At 47.5% G+C, this 13921-nt stretch overlaps 1 protein-coding gene across 1 annotated transcript in view; it reads left to right on the forward strand.

The window, feature by feature from the left end:
• Positions 1-13921, forward strand: part of Dscam (DS cell adhesion molecule) — a 643291-nt gene that overhangs the window by 504494 nt on the left and 124876 nt on the right. Inside the window, exons 12-14 of the mRNA XM_004631794.1 lie at positions 9495-9691; positions 11218-11314; positions 11942-12070. Of these exons, the coding sequence (XP_004631851.1) occupies positions 9495-9691; positions 11218-11314; positions 11942-12070 (423 nt within the window). The remainder of the gene's footprint in view (positions 1-9494; positions 9692-11217; positions 11315-11941; positions 12071-13921) is intronic.

Consider the following 13921-nt stretch of genomic DNA (forward strand, 5'->3'; position numbering starts at 1 on the left):
TTCCAGGAGCTGGACTGTGGGGTCCTCCTAGGGACCAGCAAACATGCTATCTATCATTTTTAAGATTAATATTCTGGACATCACTTACCCATGACGTGTTCATGTTCTGTTTTCTTACAGGTTTTCATTTACTATCACTTTTGGCAGAAAACTTCAGGTTTATTTGTATGTAGCATTTGTCCCTTACCTAATTATCTAGGAAGATCTCTTATTGAACAAAAAAGGGCATGTAGGTACACAAATAGGCCAGAAAATAGGAGAAAGTGACCTGTCTATCTCCGTGCAAGCCAAAGGAAAGCACTGTGCTTGGTATCTTCTGGGCAATACCATGGTTGCCACGCAACGTGCATCTACTTCTGTCCAATCAGGGCACGAGACAACTTCAGAGCGAGCGCAGTGCAAACCCTAGTGTTCTCTGTTTTGCCCTGGTGGGTTTCATCGCTGCCAGGATGTGGGAATGCTAGGTTCTTGTTAAAGCTTAACATTGAATGCAACCCACTGTCACTTGGAAACATGCATTTGATTAATGGTTATAATCAAAGTAACTTCATTATGTAAGCATAATAACCCAGCAGAGAAGATATCTTAGTATGTGCTAAGAACTTATTAATTCCTGGCTGGAGAAATCATTTTCTTGATAGGGATTAGAGTTGCCTGGAAGGCAGCCTCACTTGTTAAAACTTGTATGAGCAGTAAGTATTTGAACAGCAGAAGGAATTTCTGATTCTGCAGCTGCAATAACCACACTGGTGTTTTGGGGGTCTTCCTTCAGATGCCCTCCGTGGTGCGCACTGGCAGAATCATTTTCGCCCTCACTGTAGCCCTGGGAGGCTGCAGGCCCCATTGTTCTTACAGATGGAGAAAAGGAAATGAAACTGACAACAGAGACCCCAGACAGGGAAAACGCTGTCCAGCCTTGCCCGGCAGGAGAAGCAAGAAAAAAATAACAGTCCATTTTCCCCAGCAAAGCTCTTTCTGCAGACTTTCTAAACTCAGTTTCCTGGAGCAGCCAGTGTAGCTGCATCTTTCACAATCAAAAGCAAAAGCCGCAAGTGTCCGTAAGCAGAGAAGAAGGTTGAAGAGATGTGGTCTGACCCTGCGCTGCAACACTCTTCAGCATTTAGAAAGATGCCAGTTCTTACTGAAGCTGTTGTGTGGCTCAAACTTAAAGACATTATGCTGGCTGAAGCAAACCAGGTTCAAAGGACAAACACTCTCTAACTCGCTTGCATGAGGTCCCTGGAGTAGTCATACCCATGGAGACAGCAGATGGAGCATGCCAGGGGCACAGGGTAAAGATTGTGTATCAGTGTGAACATGCTTCGTAGCACCTAAAGTAATTAAAATAGTAAAATTTGGGCTGGGGATATAGCTCAGTGGCATAAGGACATAGTTGGCAAGTGCAAGGTCTCGAGTTTGAGCCCTGGTACCAGAAAAAATAAATAAATAAAACAGTAAAACTTTATGGTATGCTTTCTGTCAAAAAAAAAGTCAATGCTGAAGAGAACAAGCATTGTTTGTGGTGGCTGAGGAAGCGCAACCATGGCTTTCTTATTGGCCTCCAGAAAGGTGAGAAATGCAGAACCACAGAAGTGACAAAAGCAATGTGGACAGGCTGGTTGGGTGGCACCACTCTTGACTGGAGGAGGACTGCTCACTTCCACTGTGGACGCCTGTGGCTCTGTGGGCAGGGTCTCTGCCAGGGGAGTGGAGAAGGAGGGCATGGCTATGCCCCATCCCATTTTCAGGCTCATGCCTGACAGGCCTAAGTCTCACCCAAGAGACAGCCTCCCTGGCTCCCTCTACTCCTCACCAAGCTGACCAGGCTGTTGGTTCCTCCCAGAAATAACAGTGGCTGCTCAGGAAGCTCGGGACTGTCCTCGCATCCAGGGAACATGCCCACCAGCTGTTGTCCCTGTGTCCCTCCAGACATTGAGCTGCCATCTTGGTTCTTGGTAACTTTACATGAGATTGCCTGGGGGGGGGGAGCAGGAACTGTGGACATGGAGCCCAGGTTCTCATGCCCCAGCCTCCCAGGAGACGGTCTCTGCTCACTGTCTACTCTCCCAGTCCTCTGCTTAATGCCACCTGCTGCCCATGAGGCAATGGGTTGGTGCAGAGGACACCAGGGCCAGGTCCTAGACCACATTTCTGAATGGGTGGGAACAGTGCAGAGGATCGCCCAGCAGGGTGGGCCTCAGGTTCCCATGTGGTCTGGGTCTTCCACATCAGTCTTGAGGAGAGCTGCTCCTGGTACTCCAGAGTCCTCACCAAGAAGCAGGGGGTGCCAGGGAGACTCACAGCATGCCCAACCAGTGTATCATGCCTGGGGCTCAAAACAAAAACTATCACCATTGTGGGCAGAGAGAGACCACAGAAACAGAAAGAAAGCTTTCTATTTTAGAACAGTAATGACTCCTATCCTGCTTCTTGAACAGACTGCTCCATATTTCCTTTTTGCTCTGGAGCCTGCACATGACATAGCCAGGCTCACCTGCATCATCCCACAAGGATACTATGGGCTTGCAGGAGAGCTGTGGGGATCATTACCTGCTGCGGAGGAAATGAGGCTACCAGATGGCATGGAGAGCCCCCCAGAGTGGACTCAGTCCCGGACCTAGGGCTTCTGTGGACGTTCAGGCCCTGGAAACGGTCTGGTGCATGGATGGGCGGGCAAGCTCATGGTCAAATGCTGTGTCCACAGCCAGCTGCTGCCCCTGCTGCCAGGTTAGGGAGAAGGCTTCCTAGTTGAGACCGGAGTACCTAGGTTCTCTTTCTCAATCTTCCCTTTAGCATGGCTGTAGGCTGATTTCTTTCGCTGGTCTGGCTGTATTAATGGATTCATGGGATGAAGAATTCTCTCTATTGAGAGCACACCTATGGCTATGAGATCCCGAGTGCACACTGGCCTGTACTCGAAGGGTGCAAAGGACAGCACATGAGTTTTGGGGTTTAGTACGAACTCTGTTTAGCTCCCCAGAGCCGGAGAACATGAAGTGAGTGAGGAGAAAAGGAGGGAGGAAAGAGAAGAAGGGGAGGGAGAGGAAGGCAAGGGAGATGCAGTATGAAAATTACATTTCCGGTCATGATTTTTTTTAAAAAATGACTTACAGTAGGTAAGTACAGAGCTTTAGACAAGGCGTAGAAGAGAGCTGTAATGGGAGTATGTCTGTTGTTTGCCAGTCTCACACCTTCCCATACTCCTTTTGCTTGCTTAGAAATGAAGGAGAAAGGGGAGATGTCAAGTATGAAATTAATGTGTAAATTCTTTATTTTTGTCCCTTCATAACAGGTGTTTGATGTCTGTTTCCACTTTGACCATCTGCAGAGACATCTGTTAATACACTCTTCCTTGCAATGAATCTGTGGGAAATGTTATTTCTCTATTTCTCAAATGTAACATAATTTACAATCTACTTAGATTTATAAACACGTGCCTGGTCATTTCTGTAATGAGGATTTCTACCTTGTGAGATTGTTGCATGAATTAAATACATGTGCATTCCAGAGAAGCATTCCTAATGCAGAGCTGGCATTCATACAAGTTAGTCGTTCATGTTCTGATGATATGAACAAGAAAGCAAAAGGCAAAAGGAAAGAGAAGCATGTAGAGAAAGAGTACTAAAGAGAAGAGAAAGGAAGGGAAAACTGAAGAGGAGAGAGAAGCTGGCAAAGGTTTTGGAGAGCACTGGGTTGAGCTGATTCAACCTAGGCCATGTATCAGGACCACTCGAAGACTAAATGGATCCATGTGAGAGCGCCAGTCCCAGAGGTGGAACCAGTTGGCCTGGGATGGTGTCTGGGCCCTATGGATCCAAGTTCCCAAATGAGTCACCTCTGAGGTATGGCCCAGAGTCATCTGATTCCTTCCCAGTTCTCCAGAATTAGATGGGAAACTGAGTCCCACAGTGGCACAGCACCCTGCCCATTCAATTCCAATAAGGCTGGAGCCATACCCTTGCTACCAGTCCCCTTCTTTGTCCCCTCCTTGGACCTAACTCCTAACAGAGGGGCCTTGTCCTAACCAAATGATCACCAGATCCCATGCCATGCTCTCAGTCCCCTGGGGTCCTGAGTCTCATAAGGCTCAAAGTTTTCAATACTTAAGTCACAGGGCCCGGGAAGATAGCTGTTGTCCTTGTACCTAGCCTTTGAGGCCCTTGCTGATCCCCACATTCCTCTAGGAACCCTGAGCAGAGGAAAAATGAAACTATTCTGTCAGTGAATTTTGATTTACTGATGAAATCAGAGCAAAAATGAACTGTGCTTTAAATCTGTGTAGTATGGTGTTAATTATGAAATCCAGGCAGGGGACCTACAGCTGTTTGATGTTCTGTAGGTTTGAAGAATTTTTCCTAATAACATGTAAGAGGGTTTTAAAAATAATAGTCAAAGAAGAAGCTTTCAAAATGTGTCCAAGCTTTAGGGCATCACCTTCTCTCACCTTCTTATCTGGAAACCCTGGAAGCTCAGCTTCTGCCTCAGTTTCCCAACGTGGGCACTGGGCCAGCCTTATTGCCTCTTTGTTGGAGTTGGTGGAGAAACAGAGGGACTTCCCAGACTCACAGATGCTCAGGGTGGGCAGAGATGGCTGCCACCCTGTCTGGTCAGGGTTACTTTGGACAATGAAAACAATAGCTTCTGGAAAGGACCTGTTAAAGTCTGCTCAAGACTGGGTCAAACATTTGTTTCTGAGTTGCCTCTGGTTTTCTGTTGATTTCTTTGTGAAGTAGGGGATTGATCCAGATTAACATGAGGGAAGCCTGGGTCATTGGCACCCAATCTAGTGTCAGTGGTAGTTAAATTATGGAATACCGCATGACGTTCTTCAAAACAGTTTTCTGATAATCGCATAACAGTCAGCCATTGAGAAGAGAGGAAAAAGAAAACCAGGGTCTGCACTGGTCAGTCCCAGTGGAGGCATCACACCCACTGTTGGAGGAGATGTCTGACTGCAGAGTTGGGTGAGATGCTCCCCAGGCCACCAGCCACCAGCAGCCGATCCACGTGGCTCCACCTTCATGCATCAGGGGTGCTGGTAGGTGACTCCGTGGCACAGAGCAGCAGCTCACACACTGAGGCAGCACAACACACAGTGCCTCCTCCAGGGCCACCATGCAAGAGATGCCCGGCTCCCAGCGCTTGGGCCAAGCCAGCTCAGGTCTGGGCCCCAGCTGCCCTAGCCCCTCTTTGGTACCAAATCCCTGTTAAATCCCCTGCCCACATGTTCTCCTTGAGAAACCCCTGTGGGAGGGCTGCAGGCCCACCCTGCTGTCATCGCTCGACACTCAGCACTGTGATGAGTGAGAAGGCCGTGCCTTTGCACACTAGCATTGCAGAACAGACAGGATGAGGGCCCCTTTTTTGAAAAAATCCTTCCTTCCATTCCTTTAGAAAGCTGGAAATGCCTGCTTAGGACAAGGGACAGCAACCAGACAGAGCAGCTCTGACTGAGTCGATCGGCCAGACTCATCCGAGGGTGAAGCGAGTGAAGACGAGGTCTCCTCACAGACTAAGGGGAAGGAATCAACCACCACCCATGCAGCCCAGGGATTTCTCCCTGAGAATACACAGAAAAACACGGGCATGGTTATTTTTCAAAACAGGAAGAGGGAGAAAACAAACAATTCATCAAAGCAACACCACACATTTGGAAATCAGTTATGCCATTGTCTGTTTGAAGCACTAGGAAACTGGACTTGGAGAACAGCAGCTCTAAGAGCACGCTGGTTCCCCCAGAGCAGCGCCAGGGGGTACAGAACCCATTTCTTCGAATTATCTGACTTGCACTGGAATCCAAAGAAAGACCAGCATGAAAATGCCTTGCACATGGGAAGCAATTTCACTTTCTGTGAGCTCAGAGGAAATCTGTATATTCTACATCCTTCTACTTTACAGATTTTGTTTCCTTTCCACTCACACAGGAAAGCCTGCTCCTGGCCTGGCTTCTAGATGCCCAGGACTCTGTGATCACAGACACTAAGCGTGGACCACTTTCTAGAACACAGTTTTGCATCTAGCATTTCTGCCCAGCAAAGGATGCTGCAGGAGCCAGGGCCCTTACCAGGAACTGGGGCTGCAGACGCAGAGGCCACCCTACCAAGCTATGTTATATGTGATCTTCCCAGGTTCTGATCCTACTTCCTCAGAGCTGTGAGTTGTGTCATTCTTGGGCCCTCAACAGTTTTGCAGTTGAGCTCTTTTGCAGCTTTGGGATCTTCATGAGGGTGAAGGGCAACATGCCTGTCCCCTCACCATGGACTCTAAATCTTTTCTTTTTTTTAGTGTATTTGGTACAGGATCTCACTACACAGCTTGGACTCATAGGGATCCTTCTGTTTTCAGCCTTCCCAGCACTGGGATTACAGGCGTGTGCCACCACACCTAGTCTGGGTGGCCTCTCAGCATACCTGGGGGCAGGGCTGGTGCAGCATGTGGTGCCAGGGATCTAACCTCAGTCCCTGCGCTTACCTAAGCAGGTGCTTAGTCTGCTGAGCTATCTTACCAGCCTGGACTCTGAATCTTAACTGCTCCTCTCACTTCTTATTGTATTCTTAATGTTCTTATCCAGAGAATGTAAGATTCTGGGCACTGCCACTGGGTAAAACAGTGCAGCAATTTCTCAAACTGTTAAACATGGGATTGTTGTATGATGCAGTAAATCTGTTAGGCATGTACCCAGGACAAATGAAAGCATACATGTACTCAGTATCTGTGTAAGTGTTCATGGCAGAACTCTCCACGCTAGTCGAATAGAGGAAGTGCTGCAGATGTGCACTGTAGTGAACAAATAAGAGAAGTGCATCCACGCAATGGAATATTATTAAGAAATAAATGAAAATGAAACAGCACTGACACGCTGCATAGAGTGGCTGAACCTGGGGAACATTCTGCTTAGTGAAGAAAGTCTGGAAAGTCAGACAAAAAAAATAAATATCAAAAGCTAGGATTGGAGGTCCCATTCAGCCCAGCTGTTCCCCTCCTGGGTATTTTTCCAAAGAACTAAAAACATCATATCACAGTGATCTATGTGCACCCATGTTTGTAGCAGCGCAATTTGTCATAGCTAAATCTTGAAAATGATCCAAATGCCCATCAACTGAGGAACGGGTAAAAAGGATGTGGCATTCTTATATAATGGAGCATTATACAAAAGCATAAACTCAAGACTCTTATAGGTAAATGGATGCAACTGGAGATGATATGCATAAGTGAATAAATCAGACCCATATGTGTAAACATTGTCTTGTGTCCTAGTGTGAGAACCTGAAAGAGTCATTAAGATCTCAAAGGTACAATGGATACTGTAAAAGGGAAGGAACTGTTCAAAGGGGAGAAACAACTGGGATGAGGGAAAGGAGAAAAGAAAGAAGGGAAAAAGAAATCTATGTGCATATAGATAGGATAACTTGGATACTTATACTGCTGAATTCTGCTGGTCTATCAAAAGGAGTAGCTAACGCTCAATTTTTTTCATTTCTCTTTTTTAATTTTTTGTAATATTTTGACCAATCTTACAAGCTTGTATCTGGTAATCTGAACAACTACTATTGCAGGCAATAATATGCAGTATAACAGTCATTGTTGACTTCCTAACTAATGGGTTTTTTATTATTTTTTCATTCTCTTTAAAAATAAAAGAAGTTTAAAAAGAATAAATATAATTCCACTGATATGAAATGTCTGGAAAAGCCAATATAATGACAGAACGTAGGTTGATGAAAGTCTAGAAATTGGGGTAGAAAAGGGAAGTGGGTATAAATGGGTCAAAGGAATCTTTTTGATATAGTGGATATTCTGTAAATGCACTCATGGTTACAGAACTCTACATGGTGGTTGGAGAGAAAGCAGGGGAGAGAGAGAGAAACAGAGACAGAGACAGAGAGAGGCACAGAGAGAAAGACAGAGAGAGAGAGAGAGAGAGAGAGAGAGAGAGAGAGAGAGAGAGAGAGAGAGAGAGAGAGACTAAAATTCCTGTTCCTCTGAAACCTCAGGCTGTGGCCCTGTGTGAATGGGATTGCTGCAGCTGTCATTCATCAACAGGCTAATGTACCACACGAAGGCCAGTTCTGGTCTTCATCAACTATAACCATGAAGACTCTCTTTCCACACACGGTAGTATTCCGAGGTTCCAGAGCAACATGAGTCTTTCGCAGGGGATGCAGGGTGAGCTTGCCATTGGAAGCAAGGGAGGGTCTTTCTTCCTGTGATTGAGGAAACAGGCAGAATGTAGGTAAAAACACAGATATCCTTTGGTTATTTTTTTCAAATCTTCCAGGTCTGTTTGGAAACATCTCATTCCTTTCTCACTTTAGTAAAATATCTTTAAAAATACTGTGCTTAGTTATTTCAAGAGTGACCTTTGCACCGTCTAAATCCTTTGGTGGGAGGGAAAAGGAAGGCATTGTCCTCCTGAATGGGTTCTTTGCTTTTGCTGAGTTCCTCACACCTGTTGGCAGTTGAGAGTCACTTCTGTGTTGATTGTTTTGCATGAGTTTCACAGTAAACCTATACTGAGTCAGGCTGGTTCCAAATTCTCAGGGGAGACATTCTATTCCCTACACAAGCTAAGGAGATCTGCTTCTCCTTTGCCATTTGTGTTTTTTTCATTTTCATTTTATCTCATGTTTGATTGTTTATGGCCTTGCTCAAAAAAAAAATGAGTCCTTCAAGGAGCTTGGGTATGAATATCTGACCTTCAATCCCAGGCCTCACAGGTAATCAGTGACAGTTTCAGCTGTCTGGCTTTCCAGCACCTACTTCTGTTTCTGACCTCTATTTTATCTTATTTTTCTGTAGATTTGTTGTGTTACTCCTTGTAATCCAGAATTTCTAGGTAGTTTATGTAGTAGGCGTGGGGTCTCATGTCAGCCAGTAGGAAGTCTACTAAATAATTCTGGGTGGATAAAGAGAGCTTGAGAAGTCTCGTAATGACAGGTTTCCGTTTCCTCAAGGAGTTGGCATGGGGTTCTCCACTAGGTGTGAGAGGAGAATGGGTAGGCTTGAGGTCTCCAGAACACTGATAAAGGTGTGCAAGGTGCATGACTCTGTGAGAGATGAAAGTGGCAAAAAGTCACCACACAACAATCAGGGATCCACCCAAAGTGACCAAGAGTGGAGATGTCCTTAGGATTCCATGGGGAGGAGTGTCACTTCTCATGCTAAATCTCCTTTCCAGACTAATCAGCAAAGAGCACCATTTTCTGTGTATTCCCAGGGCTCTGGGCTGTGGCCCTGACCCATGTCTGCCCTCTACCAGACTGGAGGAGGACATCACCCCCATGCACACAGAACCCAAGACAAATTCTGCCAGGGGCTCGTTTAGTCCTGCTTCATGTCCCTGCCACCTCCCCTTTATGTTCATCATGATTCTTGCTCAGCAGTTTCTTGAGGAGATTTTATTGCAAGGAAACCTACCCCTACACGTGACTTAGCTGGGTGTCAGGATCACGGCCGCGGGTGCTGAACCAGTCGCTCTCCCTGTGGTTTTCCAGTTCCTGCAATGATAACGTCCTACCCAAACACAACCCTGGCCACGCAGGGTCAGAAGAAGGACATGAGCTGCACAGCCCATGGTGAGAAGCCCATCATCGTGCGCTGGGAGAAGGAGGACAGGATCATCAACCCCGAGATGGCCCGCTACCTGGTGTCCACCAAGGAGGTGGGGGAGGAGGTGATTTCCACGCTGCAGGTAAGTGCACGACTGCAGTGGAACAGAGTCACACTTTGCTGGAAGACTGAGTTTGTCCTTTCAGACTCAGCAGGTGCATGAAGTGCACATTGCACATAATCTGCCAGAGTGCATTGCTTAGGCACCACTTACTCCTGCTTTATGCAACAAAAATTACAGAGCAGCCTTCAAAAGTAGAGCTTTCCTGTAAGTGTTGCTAGGGGTAAAATGATTATGAACGTGGCAGGGAACCCAACTATAATTAAAAAATACTAACAAGAGGGTTCTTTTAATGACAGTTAATCTTGAAGGAAAGAAATCTCTGCTATGCATGTTCCAACTTTATACAAAAAGAGAAAATGAGCGGAGCATGATGGCACAGGCCTGTGATCCCAGCACTCCAGGAGGCCAAGCGGGGAGAGACAGAGGTTGAAGCTTGCCCTGAGCAACTTCCCAACTTACCCAGACCTCATCTAGAAATGTCACAAAAGGGCTGTGGATCTAGCACAGTGTGAAGGCCCTGGGTTCAATCCTTAGCACTGCTTTGGGTGGGCTTTGCGACAGAAAGTATTGCAGCAGAAAATATTTTTTCCTGGAAAAAAATGCAATATGAAAAATTCTGTTATTAATGTAGGAATCACAGAATCTGGAATAACCGTTAAATTCTTATTTTGTTAGCACAGCAGATGGTTAGATGAGCAATGGTCTCATTATGAGGGGAGGGGCGTACTGCAGCACAAACATGGAAGATCCTAGAAGGCCAGTACATGAGGCCCTCGCAACCACTCCATCATGAGGCCCTTGGCTTACAGAAGAACTGATCCTGACTTGGGCTGTCCTGGCCCAAGCCCTGACTGTTGCGCTGACCCTTGGGATTCAAGAGCACTGTGCTCAGAGAGGCCCAAGTCCAAACATGCTGAAGTGCATATGAACCATCAGGGGTATTCATAGCGCCCACCTGTACCCTCTTATATGCTGTGATCCATCCTTAGATCACAAAGCAATGCGCACTACAACGTGAACACTCGAGAGAGAGATGCTGTAGTGCAGAATCAGAGAATGAGGACAGGGAACACTCTACATCTGTCCAGTGCTCATACAGTTTCTCCTGAGTATTTCACCGTGGCTGTTGTCTTTGGTGCACGCAGAAGCCCTGGCTATACAAGACTGGCTGTCCTTTTAGATTTGCTTCTCAGAACATGCCTGTTTTAGAGGCTCTAAAGGTTTACAGTGAAGAAGAAGACAGGGAAGAGAGGTGAAAATGTGGACTAGATATTGGCCTTACCACCACACCCCACATAAATTACACATCCAGCTTAATGAGCCCATGGCTGACACGGCTGGTGTTATCTTCCTAGAGGAGGGGGCTGCTGAGTGGGAACACACTGGTGTGAATAGGCATGCGTGTGTATCTGAGTGTGTGCGTGTCAGGAGCTGGGGCTGTAGCAGGGCTCAGGGTGTGCGCATCTCACAACCCAAAGCTGCTCCCGTTGACCTCTAGCTCCACACTCCTGACTCAGGTGGATTTCATTTTGCCTCCTTCCTAGATTTTGCCCACGGTGAGAGAAGATTCTGGATTCTTCTCCTGCCATGCTATCAATTCCTATGGGGAGGACCGTGGGATAATCCAGCTCACAGTGCAAGGTAGGAAGGAGACAGCAGGCCATTTCAGGACAGGGACTGAGTGCCCTTCCCTGGGCACCCTGGGGGCCCTGCTTGCTGGGGACACTGCCACCTTCTTCTTGAAATGCCACCACGTAGACACCAGGTGTCAGTGCTCCAGCAGCATCTTGAGAGCCCCCGCACTGGTGTGAGAGTGCAGCTGGGAAGCAGGGAACAGAGTCCTTCCAGGCAGCCCCACAAATGAGGAGCAAGGGGACAGGATGCAGACGGTGACAAGCCCAGGGCTGCTTTTCTTCAGCCACTTTAGGAGTCCATGTATTACATGACTGGTAGGGAAAAAGAAAGTTTGTGTCTAGGACCAAAATATGCTCAGAGCTAGAGATCCAAACCAGGACCAGGACCAGGACCAGGACCAGGACCAGGACCATGCCACTAAGATCCCCAGTTTGGGCCCTGCCTCACAAAAGCTATAAAAGTCAAACGAATCTAAACAGTGGAATCGCCCCTCCCTAAATGGGATTGGAAAAAAATAAACACTTTGAATGAAGCAGTGACTGTCAGCATGTGATGCTGACAATCACTTGGGTGTCACACTTGTTTATACCCAAACCCAGGCTGCACTAACCCCTGTTTCTGTAACTGACACAGAGCCCCCAGACCCGCCCGAGATCGAGATCAAAGATGTGAAGGCACGCACAATCACACTCAGGTGGACCATGGGCTTTGACGGGAACAGCCCCATCACGGGCTATGACATTGAATGCAAAAACAAATCAGGTAAGTCCTTTATTGCCTCCAGCTTTATTTCTACTTCAAAAAGCATGTTCTTCTCCCCCCTTTTCTTTGTGTTTTTGTCCATGCAAACACATGCCTTCAGTCATGAAGCTCACAGGGTTACTTTCTTTGTATAAAGAGAGCCTAAGTTTCCTTCCAACTTGACTCAGCTCTGCCCCTTTCCTAGCAAGCCAGCCTGGACCTCAGCCTGGCTCCCTGGTGGCCTCAGAGTTGATCCTGTCCCTGCTGACCCCTCTATTGCTGGCAGAACCAAGCCTTTGTGTAACCTCACCCATCTCGCCTATGCCCTGTCCCCTCCCACCTGGGCTGAGTGGCAGCCCTGGGACCTGAGCGCTGCACACAGACTTTGAGAGTCTGGGCTGAGGGTCTGCAGATGAGGCCCACAAGGGGTTTGTGCAGAGCCAGCAGCTACTTTTGCAGTTGCCACCAGTCAGGGAGCACACTTGTCAGCTGTTGGCACCAGTACCGCTGAGCCTGTTGGACATCTGTCTTCCAGAAAGGACACCCCTGCCAGTTTGGACTTTATGAGCCATCCGGCACTGTGGTTCTAGTCAAACATATAGTGTGTCCCTCATCTGGTTTTCCTTAAGGATCACTGAGCTTCCCCCCAAATCATTCCTTTATACTTGAACAAGTTAAATAGTCCTTTTCCCATGTAATCTACAACCAATGTATCCCTGATCTGTGATTTATATAGAAAGTAGCTGATTCTTAAAAAAAATTTTATATATATATATCATCTTCTACAAAATAGGAGGAAAGGAAACCCTGTCTCCATGTGAAGGGTTAACACCATTCACAGAGGCCACGGCAGCGACTTTAGTTTTTGCTTTCTGAATATTGGCTGCTTCTTGAGATTGCCCTGTCATGACCAATTTGGTATCTTCTGGGCTGAGCTGTAGGAATGAATCAAGCTCAAGGAGCCTGGACAAAAGCAGGTCCCAGAGGAGGGACATTTCATTAAGACACACTGGAGGCAGGCTGGGAATGCGGGTGGTACGGCCCAGAGAGAGGCAAAGACTTGGCCAGGAGGGTGTTTAGGAAAGCAGAGTGAGGAGGCCAAAAGAAGTCACAGCCAATGTGGTGTGCAGTGCTTGAAAAGACAGCTGGGGCGGGCATGGTGGTGCATGCCTGTAATGTCAGCACTCAGGAGGCTGGCACGGGAGGATAGTTGTAAATTCAAGGCTAGCCTGAACTGCGTAGTAAGACCCTGTCTCAAAAAGAAAAAGTAAAAAAGGAGAGCTGTGATGGCTGGGCTGTGCCTGCCTGTGAGGAGACCCTCAGGAAGGCAGTGGGACCTAAGAGGCCCCATCGCTGGGATAAGTGGCAGAGCTGGCATCCAGGTTCACAGGGACACCGGAGGCCCAGCAGGGCTCCCAGAGCCAGAGCAAACAGCCCCCAGGGGCAGGGGCAGCCTGTCCTCCCCTCAGCAAGCACTGAATGCTCTGGGGAGTGGGGAGCACAGTCCTTGAGGAGGACCCACAGGCTGAGTCCTGGGCCTGATACTCGCCTGACTTCCCCAGAGTCCCTTCCATCCCCTGGCCCAGTTGTCCTGTGCTCAGAAAGCTGCATCTTATATTGGTCCTATCCAATCCCATGGTCTAGGATCACACATGTACCTTTGTGGGCACTGATTTGTGTGTACCCAGTACCAGCCCAGAAACCTCCTGGGCCCAGGAGTCTGTGTCTTAGTGACTTCTCATTGTTGAGACAAAATACCCAATACCAAAGGTTAAAGAAGAAAAGGTCAGGACCAGCGAGATAGCTCAACAGACTAAGTGCCTGCTTAGGCAAGTGCAGGGACTAGGGTTAAATCTCCAGTACCACCTGAAG

Source organism: Octodon degus, unplaced genomic scaffold, assembly GCF_000260255.1.
Source record: "Octodon degus isolate 3935 unplaced genomic scaffold, OctDeg1.0 scaffold00045, whole genome shotgun sequence".
NCBI lineage: Eukaryota > Metazoa > Chordata > Mammalia > Rodentia > Octodontidae > Octodon > Octodon degus.